At 37.8% G+C, this 19,613-nt stretch overlaps 1 protein-coding gene across 6 annotated transcripts in view; it reads right to left on the reverse strand.

The window, feature by feature from the left end:
- cadpsa (Ca2+-dependent activator protein for secretion a) overlaps window positions 1-19,613 on the reverse strand; it is a 93,061-nt gene that overhangs the window by 27,587 nt on the left and 45,861 nt on the right. For all 6 annotated transcript variants that reach the window (XM_060857774.1, XM_060857772.1, XM_060857773.1 and 3 more), the window contains exons 9-16: window positions 18,309-18,375; window positions 13,565-13,673; window positions 12,323-12,535; window positions 8,290-8,426; window positions 7,889-8,076; window positions 2,705-2,806; window positions 2,274-2,337; window positions 2,004-2,127 (exon numbers count right to left, since the gene is read on the reverse strand). In XM_060857774.1, the coding sequence (XP_060713757.1) occupies window positions 2,004-2,127; window positions 2,274-2,337; window positions 2,705-2,806; window positions 7,889-8,076; window positions 8,290-8,426; window positions 12,323-12,535; window positions 13,565-13,673; window positions 18,309-18,375 (1,004 nt within the window). The remainder of the gene's footprint in view (window positions 1-2,003; window positions 2,128-2,273; window positions 2,338-2,704; window positions 2,807-7,888; window positions 8,077-8,289; window positions 8,427-12,322; window positions 12,536-13,564; window positions 13,674-18,308; window positions 18,376-19,613) is intronic.

Raw genomic sequence — 19,613 nt, forward strand, 5'->3', positions numbered from 1 at the left:
GATTTATGCTTTAGAGCACTATTGCTAAGCACCTCGGAAACACGGACGCTTAGGAGAAACTAGCCAACTAGCCTAACCTACAGTCTTTTAGGAGAATTACAAAGCAGAATCATTGTGGAATTGAGAACTTTATCGAGAATATAAACATTGTCCTCAGATATGCTGGTCAAATTACTAAAACACTAAATACGTAATATGATGAACATTCCACTTTGGAGAATTTTGGGGTATTTTGGGTTCTTCCACTTGACAGTCATCAACATTGTGGCAGTTTGAACACAACGTTTGAGTGGGTGAGTGGAATTGTGGGTAAAGGGAAATGATTCCTTACACTTCTAGAGCTTCTGCCGGTCTTTAAGGCAAAAACAGGTTTTAACAGTTGAAAGTTTCATCAGTGTTGATTGTAGCATGGATTTAAACATTACTCAAGCCAACTTCATGTCAAGGAAAGCTGCAAGCATCACTTCCTCAGGAGCTGATTTATTAATGCTCCTTTACCGAACGTATCTCCAGTGACTGCTGTTGTTTCTTAGAAGACATGGACCTTTATGGCCTGCGAGTCAAGTTATAGAGCGGATCAAAATTATGACAAACTATGGAAAAAGACAAAAACAGCTTTACATCATCACCAATTATCACCAATTCCAAGCCAGTGAGAAAGCCAATTAACTGAAAATACATTTAACCATTATTTTAACATTTGACAAGAACCTCTTACACTGTGCATCAGTGGGTGTACTGAGAGATTCGTAAAGAAAGAGTCTGAAACCAGCAGAGAGGAAAGAAAGAGAGAGAAATCGAGAGAATTTGTGGAGATGGAGGGATATAAAAACCCAGGTTAAGTAGGTGTAAGAAGCAGGCGTTAGCTGGAGGAGCAAGACAACAACAGTTTTTGTTGTTGTTTGATTTTGTTTTGCTTTAAACATCTTTTCGACAGCTGGAGGCTGGTAAGGACGAAAGAGAAAGACAGAAGGCAGCGAGGAGGATTTCAGAGACCGAGGGATTGAATGCATTTTTACTTACAACACAACTTTATAATTTAAGCATGAGTGTAGAGAACACAGCAGGTGCAGACTAGGAAAGAACCAGCCCGGCATTATAACGTCCTTTTGAACGAGACGCCCTGGAGCCTTGAAAGCTTTTCAGTGAATGTGTCAATATTCGTATAGCAACTTCAGGTTGCTCCCAGAACTGAATAATAGCGTGATGGAGTGGTGCAGTGGTTAAAAATGACTGATTAAAAAAACATCTAAATAAAAAAAATCTTCCGAATTACCTGGAAAAAAAAAGAATAAAATCACTGCAAGAAATGACATCAAGTGAAAAAAATTTTCAGAACAGACAAATGTATTTAATGATACATGGCAATAAATTTGCCAGATATAAGATTATTAAACCTATTTGTAGACATTTTTATTACCGGTATTGTATCGGGTCATTTTGCTCTGCTGATAGAATACGAAAGCTTGAAATCTAAAATAAATTGTAGATGTAGGTTTAATAATATGAGCTCTGATCAGCTTGACTATGTTCAGGATGTTTTCACTGTCATCTTTCATGTAAATGTCATCTTTAGCAGTATCTCTCTGCTCAAAATCAGACCTCTGCAGTGGATAGAAAAGGGTTAACTGATAATGAAGTTTTCTTCATAGCACAAGATCACACACACACACACACACACACCCCCTGGCTGCTGCTGTTTTACAGTAAACAATATTAAAGGGTGAAAATGTAAGTGAAGAACATCTTGAATCTGTCTTCAGCTTCACCTGACAAACGGCAGTCACAAAATAAAAGCGCACACACCTAATAAACACACCTAATAAACACACCTAATTCATCACTGCAAAATAAACCACATCATGAAACCTGTTAGCAATAACCACAATAACCGCTTCATCAATATATTTACATTAAGATATTTATTAAAGTGATATCACACCGTGTCTTCTGCTGAAAAAAAAAATTATGAAGACTCACTAATAAATGTGTCTTTATTTTACCTTCCACTTTGGCATACTCGGACAAACGCTGGTAGTTAATCAGCGCCGCTTGCTCCAGACAGTTCCTGATCACGGCCTTCACTTCCTCCTGGGGAACCGGAGTTACGATGTCCTTCATCAACACCTGGCAACAACCCGCACGGAAACACCCAGGCAATTTTAAATTCTGTTTTCAAAACTGCTTCACAATTGAAACCTGAGAATTTACAGTGTATATGAGTTACTGGTTATGTACAGTACTGAATTGTGGGTGTTGTGGAGACGACGCACCCTTTCCAGCAGCGACAGCGTAGCCTTCAGTGCTCCCTCTGGCCTTCCGAATGGAAAACAGTACCTGAGGACGTGAGAGAGAGAAAAATACAGGAGTTAGTGAAAGTACACAAATAAATAAATAAATATTATATTATATAAACAATAACTAAATAATAATAATCATCATCATCATCATCATAATAAACAATTTTTTTTACTTTAGTGAACATTAGCATTACAGTAAATGACACATGAGCCCCTTTTTAATAAATTAATTATGATAAAAATACAATTTAAAATGATATGTCTAGGTTTAAAATACTATCAGGAACTTAATTTAGGAATTAAACACAAGCAAAAATACTTTATTTATTTTTAAAAAATACAATTCATTTGAATACTTGAACTTATACATTTATTTAATGATGGATTTATTCCTAGCTGTTCACCTGAAATGTGTGATCTGGTTTTCGAGCAACACTCGCAGTCGCTCTTTAATCTCCTCAAAGCGTTCGCGTTCCTCCACTGTGACAGTGCCGATTCCATCAGGCCTGAGGCCACACACACACACACACACACACACACACACACACACACACACACACACACACACACACACACACACACACACACACACACACACACACACACACACACACACACACACACACACACACACACACACACACAAAAGTCAGTGCTACCAGTCTGGTGGTGGAGGTAATAAAGGTCACTGACACTTACACAGTGTCATGTATAGGGTCAAAGGAAGGCAGCAAACACACACGCACTTATGGGGATAAATAAACATTCATCTCATCTTACTGACACAGACACACACATACTGTACAATGACACTTATACATCCACACTCGTACATCCATTTCAGGTGTGTGTGTGAGAGGGTGTATTTGACTGTACGTTTAACCATGATGTGTTTGTATCTGTGAGGGAAATTTGGTTCTCCAAATCTACACAACTGAAAGACAACTGGTTGTGTGAGTGTGAGGAGACAGATTTTATCTGTCTATGGCTGAGACATGAATGTTCTACCTCTGCCTGTTTCACACACCCTCCACATGCTGTTTGGAAATGAAGGTGTTTTGAAGATGAAGAGTAACCCTAGCATCCAAAAAAAAAAAATTTCCCTCTGTCTAATACGCACGCGCACACACACACACACACACACACACACACACACACACACACACACACACACGCACGCACACACACACACATAGTAACGCAGTGGTGGACCCCCTGTCTGGTGCGACACCCGTGACACATCCCCCTCCCCCTCCTGTACCACTCTTTCTTAAGGAGTGATGAGGAGTGTGTCACGTCTACTGCTCTTCATAGTTGTGTCAGGACGGCCCACGCCTCCTCCATCACTCACACACACATACACATCCTGGTGCTGTCACAAACCAGCCTTAACACACTTTGTGCAGAAGTGTGTGTAAGGATGTGTTACAATATGTTCAGGTGACACACTTCAGCTCTGGGACAATGGATTCAATGGGTTCATATATATATATGTGTGTTTGTGTAATAATGGAAAAAGAATTACTTCAGATTCATTAACACTGTTCGCAAGGAGAAAAAAATCCAAACAAATTAATGAATATATTTCACACTAATTAACCTTTTCCCCCCTCGTGAACAGGCTGTGCTAACGTTATCATAACCCTACATGCCATCATGCATATTCAAAAATCAAATGCAAATGAGACCCTGTTTGACAGTTATTAAAAATGGTAATCCAGATATGGTAATGAGGTCGTCGTGTCATCTCCTGCAACATAGGAGACACACACTGTTGCCATCTGCGGTGCACCAGGGGTGTGTGGATGTGGTGTTTTCGGTTGGCCGCGTGCACCATGGGTTAAAGGTGAAAGGTCAGGACTGTGGTTAACTTCAAACACTACACGAGAGGAAGAGACGGACGAGAGAGACGGACAGCAGAGGACACAGACGGAGGACAGGACGCTAACACCATGCTGCCTCGAGGTCAGGACTGACAGGATGACACGTCTTTCTTTCTTTCTCTCGCTCTGACTTGGAGCTACATGTGTTGTCTTGTCTGAGCTGATCATAACGGGACATGCAGACAGCCCGCTTCAACTCCATCAATGTCCGTCACACTCGTCATCGTCTTCCAGACCGACACGCGTAACCTTCCGTGTTAGTCAGGTGTTCAGTACAAGCAGAACTGTACTGAACATCACTCTTCCAAATGATATCATACAAGCAAAGTGAAATGTGTGTTTAGCTGCTCACGCTGATGATGTGTTAGTCTCAGGGTCTCAGGGTTGGACACAGGGGGAAATAAGGGTCATCACAGGAGCACGTTCTAAATAATATCAGACTTATGTGCTATATTCAGTCTCACCTTCTGAACCCTGCCGTCACCTGAGACTTAGAGTCCCGCTTTCTTATCAACTCCACCAGCCGAAGCTCTTTTTTAGACGGGGCTGGAGAAGCCGGGTACAGAGCACTGAGCAGATCAACCTCACACACCGGCCATTTAATCAGCTCACACACTCTCTGACTTTATTCCACACACACACATAGGCACATATACACATAGGGGAGAGGTGTAACAGCATGAGTTCAGGTGGGAAATAAAAGAGAAAAGACGTGAGAGATGCAAACTGAAAGAAAAAAACAAACAGATTGAATGAAGTACAACATAATCATACGAGATGGAAACAGACGAGGAGGTAATTATGTCTATTTCTATTTCTAAACCTGCCAACGCTGAGGAGGAACAGAGAAACGGAGTCAACACAAATCACCTGTCTGATGTCTTTCACTGAAAATGTGCAGTGCTTCCGTACAGATGATATTTTATTTTTTCATGTTTTCTGCTCAATTTTTTTCTGCTGATATTTTCTTTTAGCCTTCTTAAAATCACGAGCCACCCAGAAGAAATACAGTTAAATGACATTAAAGACTGTTATTATTTTCTATTTATTATTTTCTTTTGCTTTTATTAAACAAATATATCATCGCTGTCGATCGGAAACCTCGTATGTCCAAATTTGGTCAATTTCATATTTTTTCACATATTGATGCTATTGGTCAGTCCCCATGTGGGTCTGTTATTTTTACAAGTTATTAACCAATCTAAAGTCTTGAAAATAGCTTGAGCGCAAATCTCATAACTCCATTGGACACTTCAACTGTCCACCTCTTCCTCACTCCGCGGGAGAGCTTCGCGGCATATTTCTCCTCAAGAAGAGTCGCAACGAATCAACACGTCTTCTGAGGTAAATGTCTTCAAAACACTGGGCTCAAACAAAAAAAAATCTTGACCCCCGCTAATTCTGGTGCTCGTCTGAGGACAGGAATTTAGCACAGACAATCCACTGCAACGCGGACTAAACCCTGTGCACTGCAGATAAGGTACGGCGTTTTTTTAATTTCCTGAAAAATAACGGTTTTGGAGATATGAGGATTCCACCCGACAGCGACGATATATATCTATTATATAAAAAATATTATAATTGTTTACAATTAGCATCAAATTTGGGTTCGAGGGTCACTTGCCTTCCTGAATATGGCTGGAAAATGACTTTCACACTTCAAGACCTGGTTCAGCTACTGTGCTGTGATAGATGTATATATTTTGTTAAGCAAAAGCAAAGGTGATGTAAAGTAAAACCCCCAAAAATGTTCAGTACTCCAAAGGTAGTGGTGGCTCATGGGGTTAGTGTGGCAGTGTGTGTGTATGTGTAAGAGTCTGACAGTCCTGGTTCAAGGCTCAGTGGTGATGTGTTTTTCTTATGAAAACATGTCTGGTTGTGTGTTGGTGTTGTCAAGTAAAAGATAAACCCCCTAAAAAAAGCTGTGTAGTCAGAAAGCACTGGTGGTTCAGTGGGCTAGAGGTGAGGTCTGGGCTGATACCCCTGTGAGTGCACAGGATTGAGACCCCTCTGGGGAGCTGAAGGTGCTGGAACCCAGTGGGGCACTAAATCTGGCAAAGTGAGAAAGAAGAGTGAAAGCCAGTATGTCCCACCTGGGGCTCTGGGAGAGGTGGAACAGGGGGTTATGCTACTCTGGGATGTGCCACGTTTAATTTATTTTTTTATTTTATTATGCTCCCCCTACTTACTATTCCTATATATTTTTTCTTACTTTATTATATTTTATTTATATATATATTATACTTTTAAATTGTACTTTATTTTCCTATTTGTTTCATTTTTCATTTATCCCAGTTATCAGAAGACACATTTAAGTTAGTAAGTTAAGTTATTCAAATTTAAGTGCTTACTAAGTTTCATCACTTAAAGTTACACTTTTTACTACTTACTCAGTTACTTAACATGATATGTAATTAAAAAGCAAACAATGTATGTAGTTTCCTACATACAGATCTACTGAAAATGCTAAAGATACTTTATCATTGTTCAAGAATGACAGGAAGGTTTGAACCAAGAACCACAGACTTCAGAGGCGAGCACACTTCCACCAGGCCACAGGGGCGCCCTGCAATAGATATACATACGTGTGTGTGTGTGTGTGTATATATATATAATTTATTACTGCTTTCACTTTTTTCTTTCCTACTTACTATTCCTATATATATATATATATATATATATATACGTATATATATATATATACGTATATATATATATATATATATATATATATATATATATATATATATATATATATATATATATATATATATATATATATATACGTATATATGTATATATATATATATATATATATATATATATATATATATATATATATATATATATAAATACATATATATATATATTATATTTTATTTATATATTATATTCTTAAATTGTTCTTTATTTTCCTATTTTTTTATTTGTTTCTTTAAGTTAGTTAAGTTAAGTCATTCAAGTGTATTTACTCTATATTACTATTATTTACACATAATTCCTTTAAGCCTGCTCTCTATAATGTTTACTACTGTACATCATTCACACTGTGTTGGTTCTTTATTGCTACTTAAATTACTTACTGTGTTACTTTGCTACTTTTATTAAATCAACCATACTGTTGTGGTTATAAATTTACCTGTTACCCGATTTTTTATTTTTTTATTACTATTTAGTTAGTTACTTCAGTTCCTCACTTTGTAAGCAAAGTAAAAGCAATCTTTATTTCCAGTTAAAATGATCATCTACTTCCCTCATCTAGGTTCAAGGTCTGACATTTCATCACCCAGTGTCTCCGAACCACTCACACGGAATCGACCTCAGTGAGCTATGGGACAGCACACTTACCTTTTTAGTAGCGTTTGAACCAAGAACCTGTGGACCACAGGGAAAGTGCCTTACCGTTGCACATTTACCCTGAGGTACCATTAAAATCTTAAATTCCAGAAAGGTAACTAATGACTAATATGACTTAGAGAGAAGGGGGCGGGGATTCCAGGTGTCAGTCATGTCTATGTAAACGCAAAGGTCGACTGTATAGTACAAAAAATCCAAAGATCTTTTTTTTCCATACATATTTCAAAGGGACAGTTGGCAGGTTTGCATCTATTTATTAGACACACACTTTTATTCATTGTATCCTTCAAATAAGCCTAGTGATAAAGAGAGAGTGAAATATATGTGTTCTAAACGAGAAGATCCTACCTGTTGCCGTGCACGTGTGAAGCACAGAAGGCGAAGCTGTAGTGTAGCAGCGTGGGGTCGATCATCGCACCATTCTCAGCTCTCTCTAACAAGTCGCTCAGGTAACACAGGTGTCTGTGACAACCCCGTACACCGTTTCTGGCACAGTACTCGTCCAGGACAAACACCTGACCAGGACTAAACCAACCCTGCAGGGGAGGACCGAGTGGACGAGTCAGACGAGTCAATCATTTTCTGACATGAGGTATAAATACAAGAAATTCTTAATTCTAAAGTGAACAGGAGAGAAAAAAATGTCATGCTAATGTCATTTGCATTACAACAAAGTTGAATGGATTGAAGTGAATCAAGTGGAAATGAATCATTTCGTGTTTGAGTCAAAGTGAATCGTGTGTGAGTACCAAGCAGGAGTAGGAGTCGTTTAGTCTGTGGTCCAACGTGAGACGCTGCACCATCTCGAACATCAAAGCGTGATTAAAGTTACAGGGGTTCGCTGAGATGAACTCGTCCATCCCGTGTTTCTGTGCACGGTCTGCGTCTGTGTGTGTGTGTGTGTGTGTGTGTGTGTGTGTGTGTGTGTGTGTGTGTGTGTGTGTGTGTGTGTGTGTGTGGGGAGATGGAGAGAAGAACACATTCTTTAGCAAAAGACCCTTCAGCACACTTTTGAGGCAATCAAATGATTTTCTTAATAATAATTTACACTCAAAGAATTATTAAGAAAATCATTTGATTCTTTGAGTGTAAATTATTAATTTTTCTCATTAACAAAATCTTTTTTATATAATTTAAGATAGTAAAATAATCATACCTGATAAATTGTCAGTAATATTTTAATTATTATTAAATAAAATATAAATAAATTTATAATTTATAAATTATGATAAAATAAGTAATATTCTTATTTAAATAAACAATTTTCTAATAATTCTAAATAACTTCATAGATTAAAATCACTCTGCAAATACATTTCTCATTTAAAATAAAGATATTTAAATAATTCTCAATAAATTAATTAAATAAATTAGAGCCATTTAAACCATCTCTTATAAATGAATCATTTTCAAAATGAATCTTAATTCATTTCATTCATTTAAAAGACTAAAATAATCATCGTGTTATCACATGACTCGGGTGTCACAAAAAAGACATAACACTAACGAAAGGATGTAATTGTATGTTAAAGTGTACTCATGTTAACATGTACCTCTATAAATGTTTATGTACCAAATTTCATCTAAATTGTTTTTATACTTCATCTATTTAAAAACTCACACACACTGGTGTTTACCTGCAGATGATTTTGTACATTTCCAGAGATTACATTTCCAGTGTCTCTATTCACGACTGATAATCCTGATCATCTATAAACCCGTCGTTAGTCATCTAACTTCTCAATCTGGCTGCTCCTAATAATCCTCAGCCCCCAAAATGCCTCTTCGTATACACGACACAGTCCAGCTCCATTCATCAGGCTGCCCAAAGGCCCTGGACCCCCCCAGGTTCGGTCTAATTAAAACAACCCCGTGCCACTAACCTACGCTCAGGGACAGGCCCAACCAATACCCCCCTCTTACCCCTCACACACCTCCTTATCCCCCTGTCCATGCGGCTATTGTCCATTAAGGAGACTAAATAAATCCAACAACACATTTTTTTCACTTTCCTCCCTGGTTAGTGGGCTTAGGTATAACATCAGGGCCTGGGCAAATAAGCAGGACCCGGTGGCTTAATCCAGTCTGCTCAGGGGGCTATTCTCATTCTAATGCACCATTTCAGACAGAGCTTAAAGCCCATACTGCAGGCCGGTGCCCATTCACGGTCTGCGGCCTACCAAGTGTCTACGCTTTACATCTGAATGCAAGAACAAGGCTTAACCCTCACCTGTGCTTAAGAGTTACACGCCTGCGATACACCACTTACTTCATGAGCACATGAAATAAGAAACGTCTCCTTTAGCGTGTCGCGTAGATCAGAAGTTCTAACCAGATTTGTTTTTTTTTTGTGCTCCGTGATAAATGAAACTAATAATGTGGTTAAAAAAAAATCAGAAATCCAAAATGATTGGAAAAGTGATGCTAGTTAATCATTAAAAATTTATTTGCTTTAATTACACAACTTCTAATCACCAGATTTTTTTTTTTCCAAACGGTCGTTTGTGTGTCTTACTGCTACATGAAAATCTGACAATGTTTATCTTTAAAGGTTTCTAATATTCGATTAAAACATGATTCATCCAGGCTGAAACACAGGCATCAGCGTGAACCCATAAGTCAAAAAGGTGACATTGTGTCTCTCTAATGTGTCTGAATATGAGCTTGTCATGTCGGGTTGACGTTAGTGGAGGTTAGGCACGGCTCTGGACAATAACACACCATGACACTAGTCAGCTTCGGACAAGCAGGCCAGAGCTGAACTGACACTGATTGATGGGATGCTCTTCATTTATAGATCTGTGCTCTAGAAGAGTCGAATCCACGCTACAACATTTGGGGCTATTTAGCACTTCTCCTTTTGGATGCACTGACCCCCTCACACACACACACACACACACACACACAAAAGATGACAGAGCCTGAGATTAGGCTACAGGCACCGAGTGACAGCGCTGAAGCTTTTTTGCGAGTGAAGAGGTAAAGCGATAAGAAGAGAAACAGCATAGAGTGACAGCACAGGGCCAGGTTTAATCACAGCCTTTCTAAATTAATCCCCCAATGTTTAATATGGCCGCCCTCACCGGCCTACACAGACACAGGCGAGTTCTGTCAGCGCTGAGCTATTTCTGTCTCTATATATAAATTTCAGCCGTGACTCACGGTGACACTTCCGACCAATCCCTGTTTGAGTCGTGGACAGTTTATAGACAGAAATGTTAAATGTTAAAAGAACGTGCGTTCAACATTCATTCACGTTTATACGAGGTTTAGTTCTTTTCTATCGGTTATAGAGTTTCATTTAGGTTTTAAACTTTATTGAGTGTCGGATTCTAATTAAACAATAACTTTGTATAACATCATCACAGTGCATTTGAATTCTCAATTCTGATTGGTCAGAAGGTGTGGATACTTTTGTATAGACATTGATGTGGTGAGGTTTTGTGTAAGAAGAAGCTTAAGGAAGGAGTCTCCAGTCTCAGAGGATTATTATTATACCTTACTAATATTTATTTATTTATTTATTTATTTATTTATTTGTTTGTTTGTTTATTCATTCTATATATAAATATATAAATATCCCATATTTTTAAACAGTGAGAAAAATAAAATCAACAAAAACAGCAAAAAATCAATTTGATTAGGTATAAATAAATAAACAATTAATTAATTAATTAATTAATTAATTAATTAATTAAGTAATTAATTAATTAATTAATTAATTTGAAGGTTAATACATGGTCAGTCCTATTTTAAATAAGACACCTGAGGTACATCTTTAGGATTAGTGCGATGTGATATTATCAGCATGTTAAAGCTCCTTATTTACAAAAAAGAACAAAAAGGCCACAGGTGAATATTGAGAGGAAGTTAGAAAAGTGTAATCTTTATCTAACGTTTTTTGTCCTTCTTTTTGCCGTAGCTGAGGAGAGAAAGACGGTGTGAACCAGCAAGTAGTTATTTGGTAACATTCCACTGATAGCTTCCAGAAATAATCAGGTTGTAAAGACACTGTTTAATTCATGCGGCGTCACTTTTAACACGGTAATTACCAGCTGCTGAGAGGTGCAAACCAGTAGTTTCAATGAATTCATTTAAAGCAATAAATCCACAACTGCGACGGTTGGAGAAAAATCACCGTAATTAAGTCACCAACATTTCCTTTTGCGCTTCTTTGTCTCTGATCAGATGTGTGTGTGTGTGTGTGTGTGTGTGTGTGTGTGTGTGTGTGTGTGTGTGTGTGTGTGTGTGTGTGTGTGTGTGTGTGTAAAGGGAGGGGGGGTAGTATACAGTGCAAAAGCACAGCTTTATATGCAGTAAACAAAGTCCTGAATTTTATATCTGAAATTTATCAAAAAAAAAAACATTCTTAAAGAATGCCATGATGGACTAGAGACATAGTAGAAGATGAGGAGGAAGAGAGGAGGAAGAGGAAAAGCATCAAGCTATAAGAGATTGAAGACACACACACACACACACACACACACACACACACACATATGTACACACACTGTACAAAGAAAATGGAAGAAGGGACAGAAGAGAAAAGAGAAAGAAAGAAAGAAAGAAAGAAAGAAAGAAAGAAAGAAAGAAAGAAAGAAAGAAAGAAAGAAAAACTATAGTCACTGCAGTCTTCATCTCACTCCACATCACACACATTTTATTTCTCTCACAGTGAATGAAGTTGGATCCAATGGCACGATATAAACTGTGAGAAAACCTGTGTGTGTGTGTGCGTGTGTGTGTGTGTGTGTGTGTGTGTGTGTGTATGTGTAATACTCACAGAACTGTGAGATTGGAGCGTCGAGCTGCGGTGCTGTTCCTCCTTTAGCGTTGAGTTTTTGAACCTGTGTGGGAGGGATGGGTTTGTGTGACTGGCCCGTGGCTCTGTACATGGCCTGAACCCACAGGATCCGGTCCTGCTCATCATCGCTGGCGAAGATCACAGTGTCACCTTCCTTCACAGCGTTAAAGAAAGTCCTGCCTCCATCCAAACCTGCAGCAACAAACATTCAGAAAATAATAAAATCATAATAACTGTTCATTTCCTTTAATGAAAATTCATTTCAACTAATTATTTTCATGCTTGTTCAATAATAATAATAATAATAATAATAATAATAATAATAATAATAATAATAATAATAATAAAATATATTCTTTATTAATTAGTACAATTACATATTAATATTTAATTATAGTGATAATAATTACATAATAGAGTCTTGACTATACTGTTTCAAACAAATTGTAGTTTTCTTGTGTATTTTATTTCATGAATAATTTTATTTTTATTATTATTTATTATTTGCTTCAAACCTGAATTTCTTTAGATATATTACACACAATTCTAAATGTATTTATTTATTATTAAAAAGTCATATATACAAACTAATATTATACAAGAACAAATAATGGATCAGATCTGTGTAAGACTTTTACCAGTTTTAATTCTAATAAGTAAAGACGACGTCTGATGTCTTAAGTGTCGAGAGCCACTGGGTTTAAACCGAGACTAATAAATCCCTGAGCATTAATGCAGAGGGACTGATGAAGAGAAATCCACAATCCAGTCAAAATATATTAACATGTACAACTTTTCACAGGTTTAATGAGTGTGTAGTTTAAACCTGACATATCCACTTAGTAAAATATGACAAAAAAAGTAAATTATTTGATTTGTATTATCAAATTCAAATCAAATTCAAATGTTTTAAGAAAAAAATAATCAATATTTCAGCCATATATATTCACACATCTGTATACAGAAGCCCTTTAAAAAAATAGTACAAATAAATGAAAATAAAATTAAAATACGTACGGAAATCTAAAGAATTAATTCAATTAATTAATTTAATTTAAAAACAATTAAATTTTCCACCACAAATGAAATAAAATTCTAACAATTTTTTTAATTATTTACTATTAATTTAAACAACAACAACAACAACAACAATAATAATAATAACAACAATAATAATGCTTCTTGTTTTGACTGTTTGTAAGATGGACTGGTTGGAGTCACCTGGCTGAGGATCGGTGTAGTCCACAGTGTATCCATCCAGCTGAAGAAGCTCCACAGGTTCTGCCTTCTTCTCTCTGTAGCTGCACATGGCGAAGGTGTACTGACTGACCTACAGAAATGGATAGATAGATAAATACTTTATTTATCCCAGTGGGGAATTCACACATCGTTCAGGTTTAGATCAGTAATAAGCACGTGGTAAGGAAAAACTCCCTGAAAGGAGGAAACGTTTGAAGGAACTCAAACAGGAACGTATACAAAAAAGCACCAAACTGATAACAAGGGAAATAAGTAAAAGAACCAGAAAAAGGTATGTAATAACAATCTGTATAAACGACCTGGTAAAATAAGTCATTTATACCAGCGTCCACATCCATTGTGGAATAATAAGAAGGGAAGACATACGAGTAACAGAAAAGTTTTAAACTTTGAACTCCAAACAAAAGACCAGAGCAGCCTTCAACTACGAGAGAGCCAAGCTGTGACACACGGTATGCAATGACGCAGAAACTGATCAACTGTAAATAAGAAGATGAACGAGAAACAAGATGAACCGAGACGTTTCTGGTGTTAGATTCCACACAAACGTGGAGGAGAAAATAAAGCCAAAACAATCAGAAAAGCACGTGGTGAACATGGTGTTGCCATGCTGTGAAACACAGTGAGTGCCGAGAAGGAGAATTTGGTCATCTACAAGCTGTCAAACTCAAATATAGACCAAAATACAAACAGAGAGGACAAAAAATCTATATTGAGGTCTACTTGTTCGCCAAAACTGCCTCGTTCATGGATGCCGATGGACGTCTCAGATCCGTCGCTGCTCCTTAGGTAGCAGTAACGTGGAGCAAAAATATTTATATCTGTTCAAATTTGACCGCACGATGTTTGTAGCATGTGGTTGTATCATGTAATGCTAAGAATTTATATTAGCTAGCTTTCTCTGTAGAATTTGCTCATGTGGTTTCGAGAGCTTGATCTTTCAAATGATATAGAAAGAATAAAAACACTGTTTATAATGTAATGATAGTTTATATATTTGGGAATTTGGAAATTTAAGCTAGCACACCATCTAGCATGTAGGATGTAACGCTAACCCTTTCACACAGTTATACTCATGGGTATCGATTCCTTATAGCAATATACATGACAATGAAGAGGAAAAAACTCCTCCAGCTCCAGATCTTGATGTACACATCAAGTCTCCACCAGATGCTTTGAGAAATAAAATAATATAAAATACAATGTTTATCACTTATCGAACATGTTATCTGTTCAGCTGATGTAGTCATATTTAGTTCCATCTCGACCAGGTGGGTTTTAGTGGAGAAGAGTCGTCTCTGAACCTTGGGCACGGATCAGGAGCTTGGCTTAAATCCTGCCAATCAAACCTGAGTGATGGATGAGTGAATGTGAATGTGAGCCAGGCGACCGTCTCCCATCATCCCTTCCTCTGTCATATCAGGGCCGTGCGTATCAATCTGACTCGCCCTGTAAGTGGCGTCTCCCTCTCACCCTACACTCAGAGTGACACCATCAATTCAATGTCATGTGTGTGACGACGGGGCTCGCATTGCCTCCTGGCTCTCAGACTGTCTCTGCAGTGACCAGGTGCCTCGGGGACACTGTACACCCTTTTTCCTCCCGCTAAGCCTCCCTCCCTCCCTCCCCCACTCCGTCACACCGGGGCGCTAAAGTTGGAGACTCCCCATGTTCGGCTGACCTGCTGTCAAACCGACAGTTAAAGGATTTTAAATGACTCTGGCTCCCTGATTAGCCTGGTATGCCTGGGCCTTTTAAATGACCTCGTCATTGTTGCAATTGCATTGTGCGTGGGAGAGAAAGAGAAAGAGAAAGAGAGAGAGAGAGAGAGAGAGAGAGAGAGAGAGAGAGAGAGAGAGAGAGAGAAAGCAGGGAAAAAAATGAGCGTAGGCGAGCTGCAATCAATGAGATATTACTGGCTGAGAAGAGATGCCCCTGGTCACTCACAGGCATTAACATATTCACAGGCTCAAGACTGAGTGAGCAAACCACTACGTTATGAAGAGAAGAAGAGACAGAGGAAGAGGGGTGTGTGTGCACGTGTGTGTGGGTGAGTGTGTGTGTGAGTGAGTGTGTCATTGAGGTTAGACAGCCAGCTGTTCCGCAGCATCGCCTCCAGACTGCACAATAATTAGACTTCACTTTGCATCATAAATATTTGCCTTGCGCCTTCAGTTTAGCCAGCGCCACTGGGAACTCAAAGCCACACAGGAGCAGAAGTACAGAGTGCTGGAAAGGAGGAGAAGAAGAGGAAGTAATACTAGAAGAAGGAAACGATAAATAGAAAGTATGACTAGAAGGAGAAGAAGTAGAACAATCAAGGAAGAAAAGAAGAAACTGGGAGAAGACAAAAAAATAACTCCTCAGTAAAGGATACAGAGCTGTTTGACATTTCCATCTTACTCTTTCCTGCTTTGTTTTTTTTTTAATTGAGACTCACAATGCTCAGAGAAACAAATCAAATATATTATAAAAATTTTACTCCAAAATTATAAAAATTCTATTCCTACAGTTCCACTCCTGACACTTGGTCTGTTATGGCTGCTGTTTTCTTGTAAACGCTGCCCTGTGTGACATGTGCACCAGTAGTCGTGCCAGTGTCTCGGAGGTGGGGCTGTAACTGCTCCACACAGCCTGTAATTAAACACTTCAGAATAATTTAATGGTAATGAGAGTCTTTGACCTGATATAAACAGCGCAGAGTGAGTGCAGGTCCAGAAGAGAAGATTCACAGCCAGAGAGCTGAGCAATAATCCACTTGTTAATCATTACTGTTAAGGGGGTGTGGCCTATGTGGCTGCCAGTGACAATAAAAGAGGTGTGGCCTATGTGACTGTCAGTATATGGAAAGAAGGCGTGGCTTATGTAGCTGTCAGTCATAGGAAAGATGGCATGGAGGTGTGGCCTATGTGGCTATCAGTCACAGTAAAAGAGGTGTGGCCTATGTAGCTGTCAGTCATAGGAAAGATGGCATGGAGGTGTGGCCTATGTGTAATTAAACGCAAGAGGTCTTTGTACAATTAAGGAGACGTGGCTTTGATACGATAAAGAAGGTGTGTGTAATAGAAGAGGTATAGCTTATCTCCTGGTTAGTCACATAAAGGTGAAAAAGGCGTGGCCTCAGGGCTTGTATGAGGATAAAAGGAGGCGTGGCTTTACAATGTACAGTTGTGTTCCTATTGTATTGGATCACTTATTGATTTAAATGTAGATTTTATAAATATTTATATATTTGCTATTGTGAAACTCCTATTCCTAAAACTCGACCACTTCATCTCTGCTCTGCCAGTCTCTACAGCATATAACCCCACGTTTAAGTGACAGATGGAGTAACACACGTTCATCAGACCGCTTCCACAAGACCCATCCTGACAAAAACCAGAAGACACTGTCAGAAAAAAGAGAGATGTGTGAAACAAAACAGAAAATAAACAGATTATATACAGGACCATGCAGAGCAGTAGAAAGAGCACAGTGACGCATGTTGTCTTCCACACGTACAGGGATGCTCACAAATATGAACGAACAGGACATGCTGGAATGCTTCCACTTGCATGCCCACACACACACACACACACACACACACCCACACACACACACACACACACACCCCCACACACACACACACAAACACACACGCAACAGTCAACTGTAGCAGTAGTTTTTTGAACATGTGGCCGGGAGCATGTGGCAGCCGCGCGCGCGCGTGTGTGTGTGTGTGTGTGTGGGCTGTGTCTGCTTTTCTACAACACTCTACACTCAGCTCTTCACTCTTGGAATAAAGGCATGTGCAAAATTTAGATGGAATTATTGTAATAATCTTTTTAAATGCTTTATGTTTGATCAAAGTCATAAAAAACTATATACACACATTTCTATGGCATCCAAAATCTAATATTATTTTTCTTTAAAATAAAAAAAAAATTTCATACTATTATTTTTATTTTGTCATATTCTGTTTTATTTCTGTTCCTGGTATTGTATTTGTGGAAGGATGCTGGGTGGCAGTATACAAATTGAATAAAACAAATTTAAAATAAAATTAAAAAACGTATAAAAAAGAGAGGAATAAATACTAACCAACAATAAAAGGTATTCTTCTTCTTGTTGTTATTATTATTATTATTATTATTATTATTATTATTATTATTATTATTATTGTGATAATAATAAAAATAATAATAATGATTAAGTACAAATAAATTTCATTTTGTGGTACATTCTTTGTAAATACTGGTATATGCTAAACATTTAAACATATTCACACAAACAAATAAATTAATAATAAATTATTATTATTATTATTATTATTATTATTATTATTATTATTATTACAATAATGTTGTTATTATTATGATTTGTTATGGCCTTTGTAAAGTAACCTTGGGCAGTATAAAGATGGCACTCAAATGAATAAATAAAAAATAGTAATGAATTACTTCATTAATTAATTGCTTAATTAATCAATTGACATTTTCATTGATAAATAAAAAAAAAGAAATAATCATGTTTTTTGCAACCACATGTCTCACTGCTTAAACTTTTCATCACTCAGTGTAGATGGAGATCTGCTCTCCTTATGACACTGTAATGAGATGAACCTGAAACAGTAGGCAGTAGGAGCAGGACACAGGCTCGCTCATTATCCACACAGACTCGAGTGTTAAATAAAACAAGGAAAAGAAATCCACAGCTCAGTACGTACCTGTACCAAGACAAAGAATCTCTTCTTCCATCTCTTCCACACGTTTTTTCCAATGGCCCAAAGGTATCTGCACACGATCACAGCACAGGTGTAAAGACAGGTGTAAGATAACAAGCCAACACTGCAAACTCCTCACACACACACACACACACACAACACACACACACTCCATACTCCTCACACACACACACACACACACACACACACACACAATACACACACAAACTCCATATTCCTCACACACACACACACACACACACACACACACACACACACACACACACGCACACACACACACACACTCCACTCTCCTCACCCCTTCAGGGCAAACCACAGGGGAAAAGCTGACTGTTGGATATTAACAGCTGTCACAGTTTGGACCCAGTTTTCAAATATAACTCTTATGTGTGTGATAACATACGTAATTGCTGTGCTTGTTGCAAAACCATGCGAGTTACTGGCTCAACAAAACACAATCTGAGTGTGTGAGGAGTGTGTGTGTGTGTGTGTGTGTGTGTGTGTGTGTGTGTGTGTGTGTGTGTGTGTGTGTGTGTGTGTGTGTGTGTGTGTGTGTGTGTGTGTGTGTGTGTGTGTGTGTGTGTGTGTGTGTGCTGCCCTCTGCTGGACATACGCTTAAACACGTACAGTATTTACCATTTGTATAAAATACTTTTGTTTATTAAGGTATACACAGAACATTATATTATATTATATTATATTATATCCAGAAAAGTTAAATTCTTGCATTTTTAATTCAAAACATACATTTGTAAACAAATAAAATTTATAAATTAAATTACTGGATATAAAGTCTCAAGGTTTCAGCACTTTTTCAGAACACAGGGTTTTGTTCTTTATGGTCTAAATGGTAACATGTCATGCAGCGATTATTTATTTGTTTTGTTTGTTTGGTTTATAATATATACTTTAAGAAATATAAACATGACTGTTTATAGCTGCTATATTGTAATCAACAGGACACGGCAGAACGGTTTGGCTTTTAATAAATGAAAAATTGTATTTATTGGCAAATCGCGGTGGTGTAAGAGGAATAAAACACTTCAGGGACATGCTGTTATAAGTCAACAGTCGATTTTGGGGTAGTAACAGTTACTCTGCTACATGTTGAGCCTCATTACATCATCACAGCTTTGGATTGTTTTCCTATAGCATCACAACGCAAGTGTGTTTTTCCTAATATATTATTCATAATACTTTATTTTTGTGTTATTCCACCTTTTCTTCTTTGGTTAATATTGTTTTATCTGTCATTTATCTGTCATCATGGGTGCTTAAAAATGACAA

Source organism: Tachysurus vachellii, chromosome 22 (assembly GCF_030014155.1).
Source record: "Tachysurus vachellii isolate PV-2020 chromosome 22, HZAU_Pvac_v1, whole genome shotgun sequence".
Taxonomy (NCBI): domain Eukaryota; kingdom Metazoa; phylum Chordata; class Actinopteri; order Siluriformes; family Bagridae; genus Tachysurus; species Tachysurus vachellii.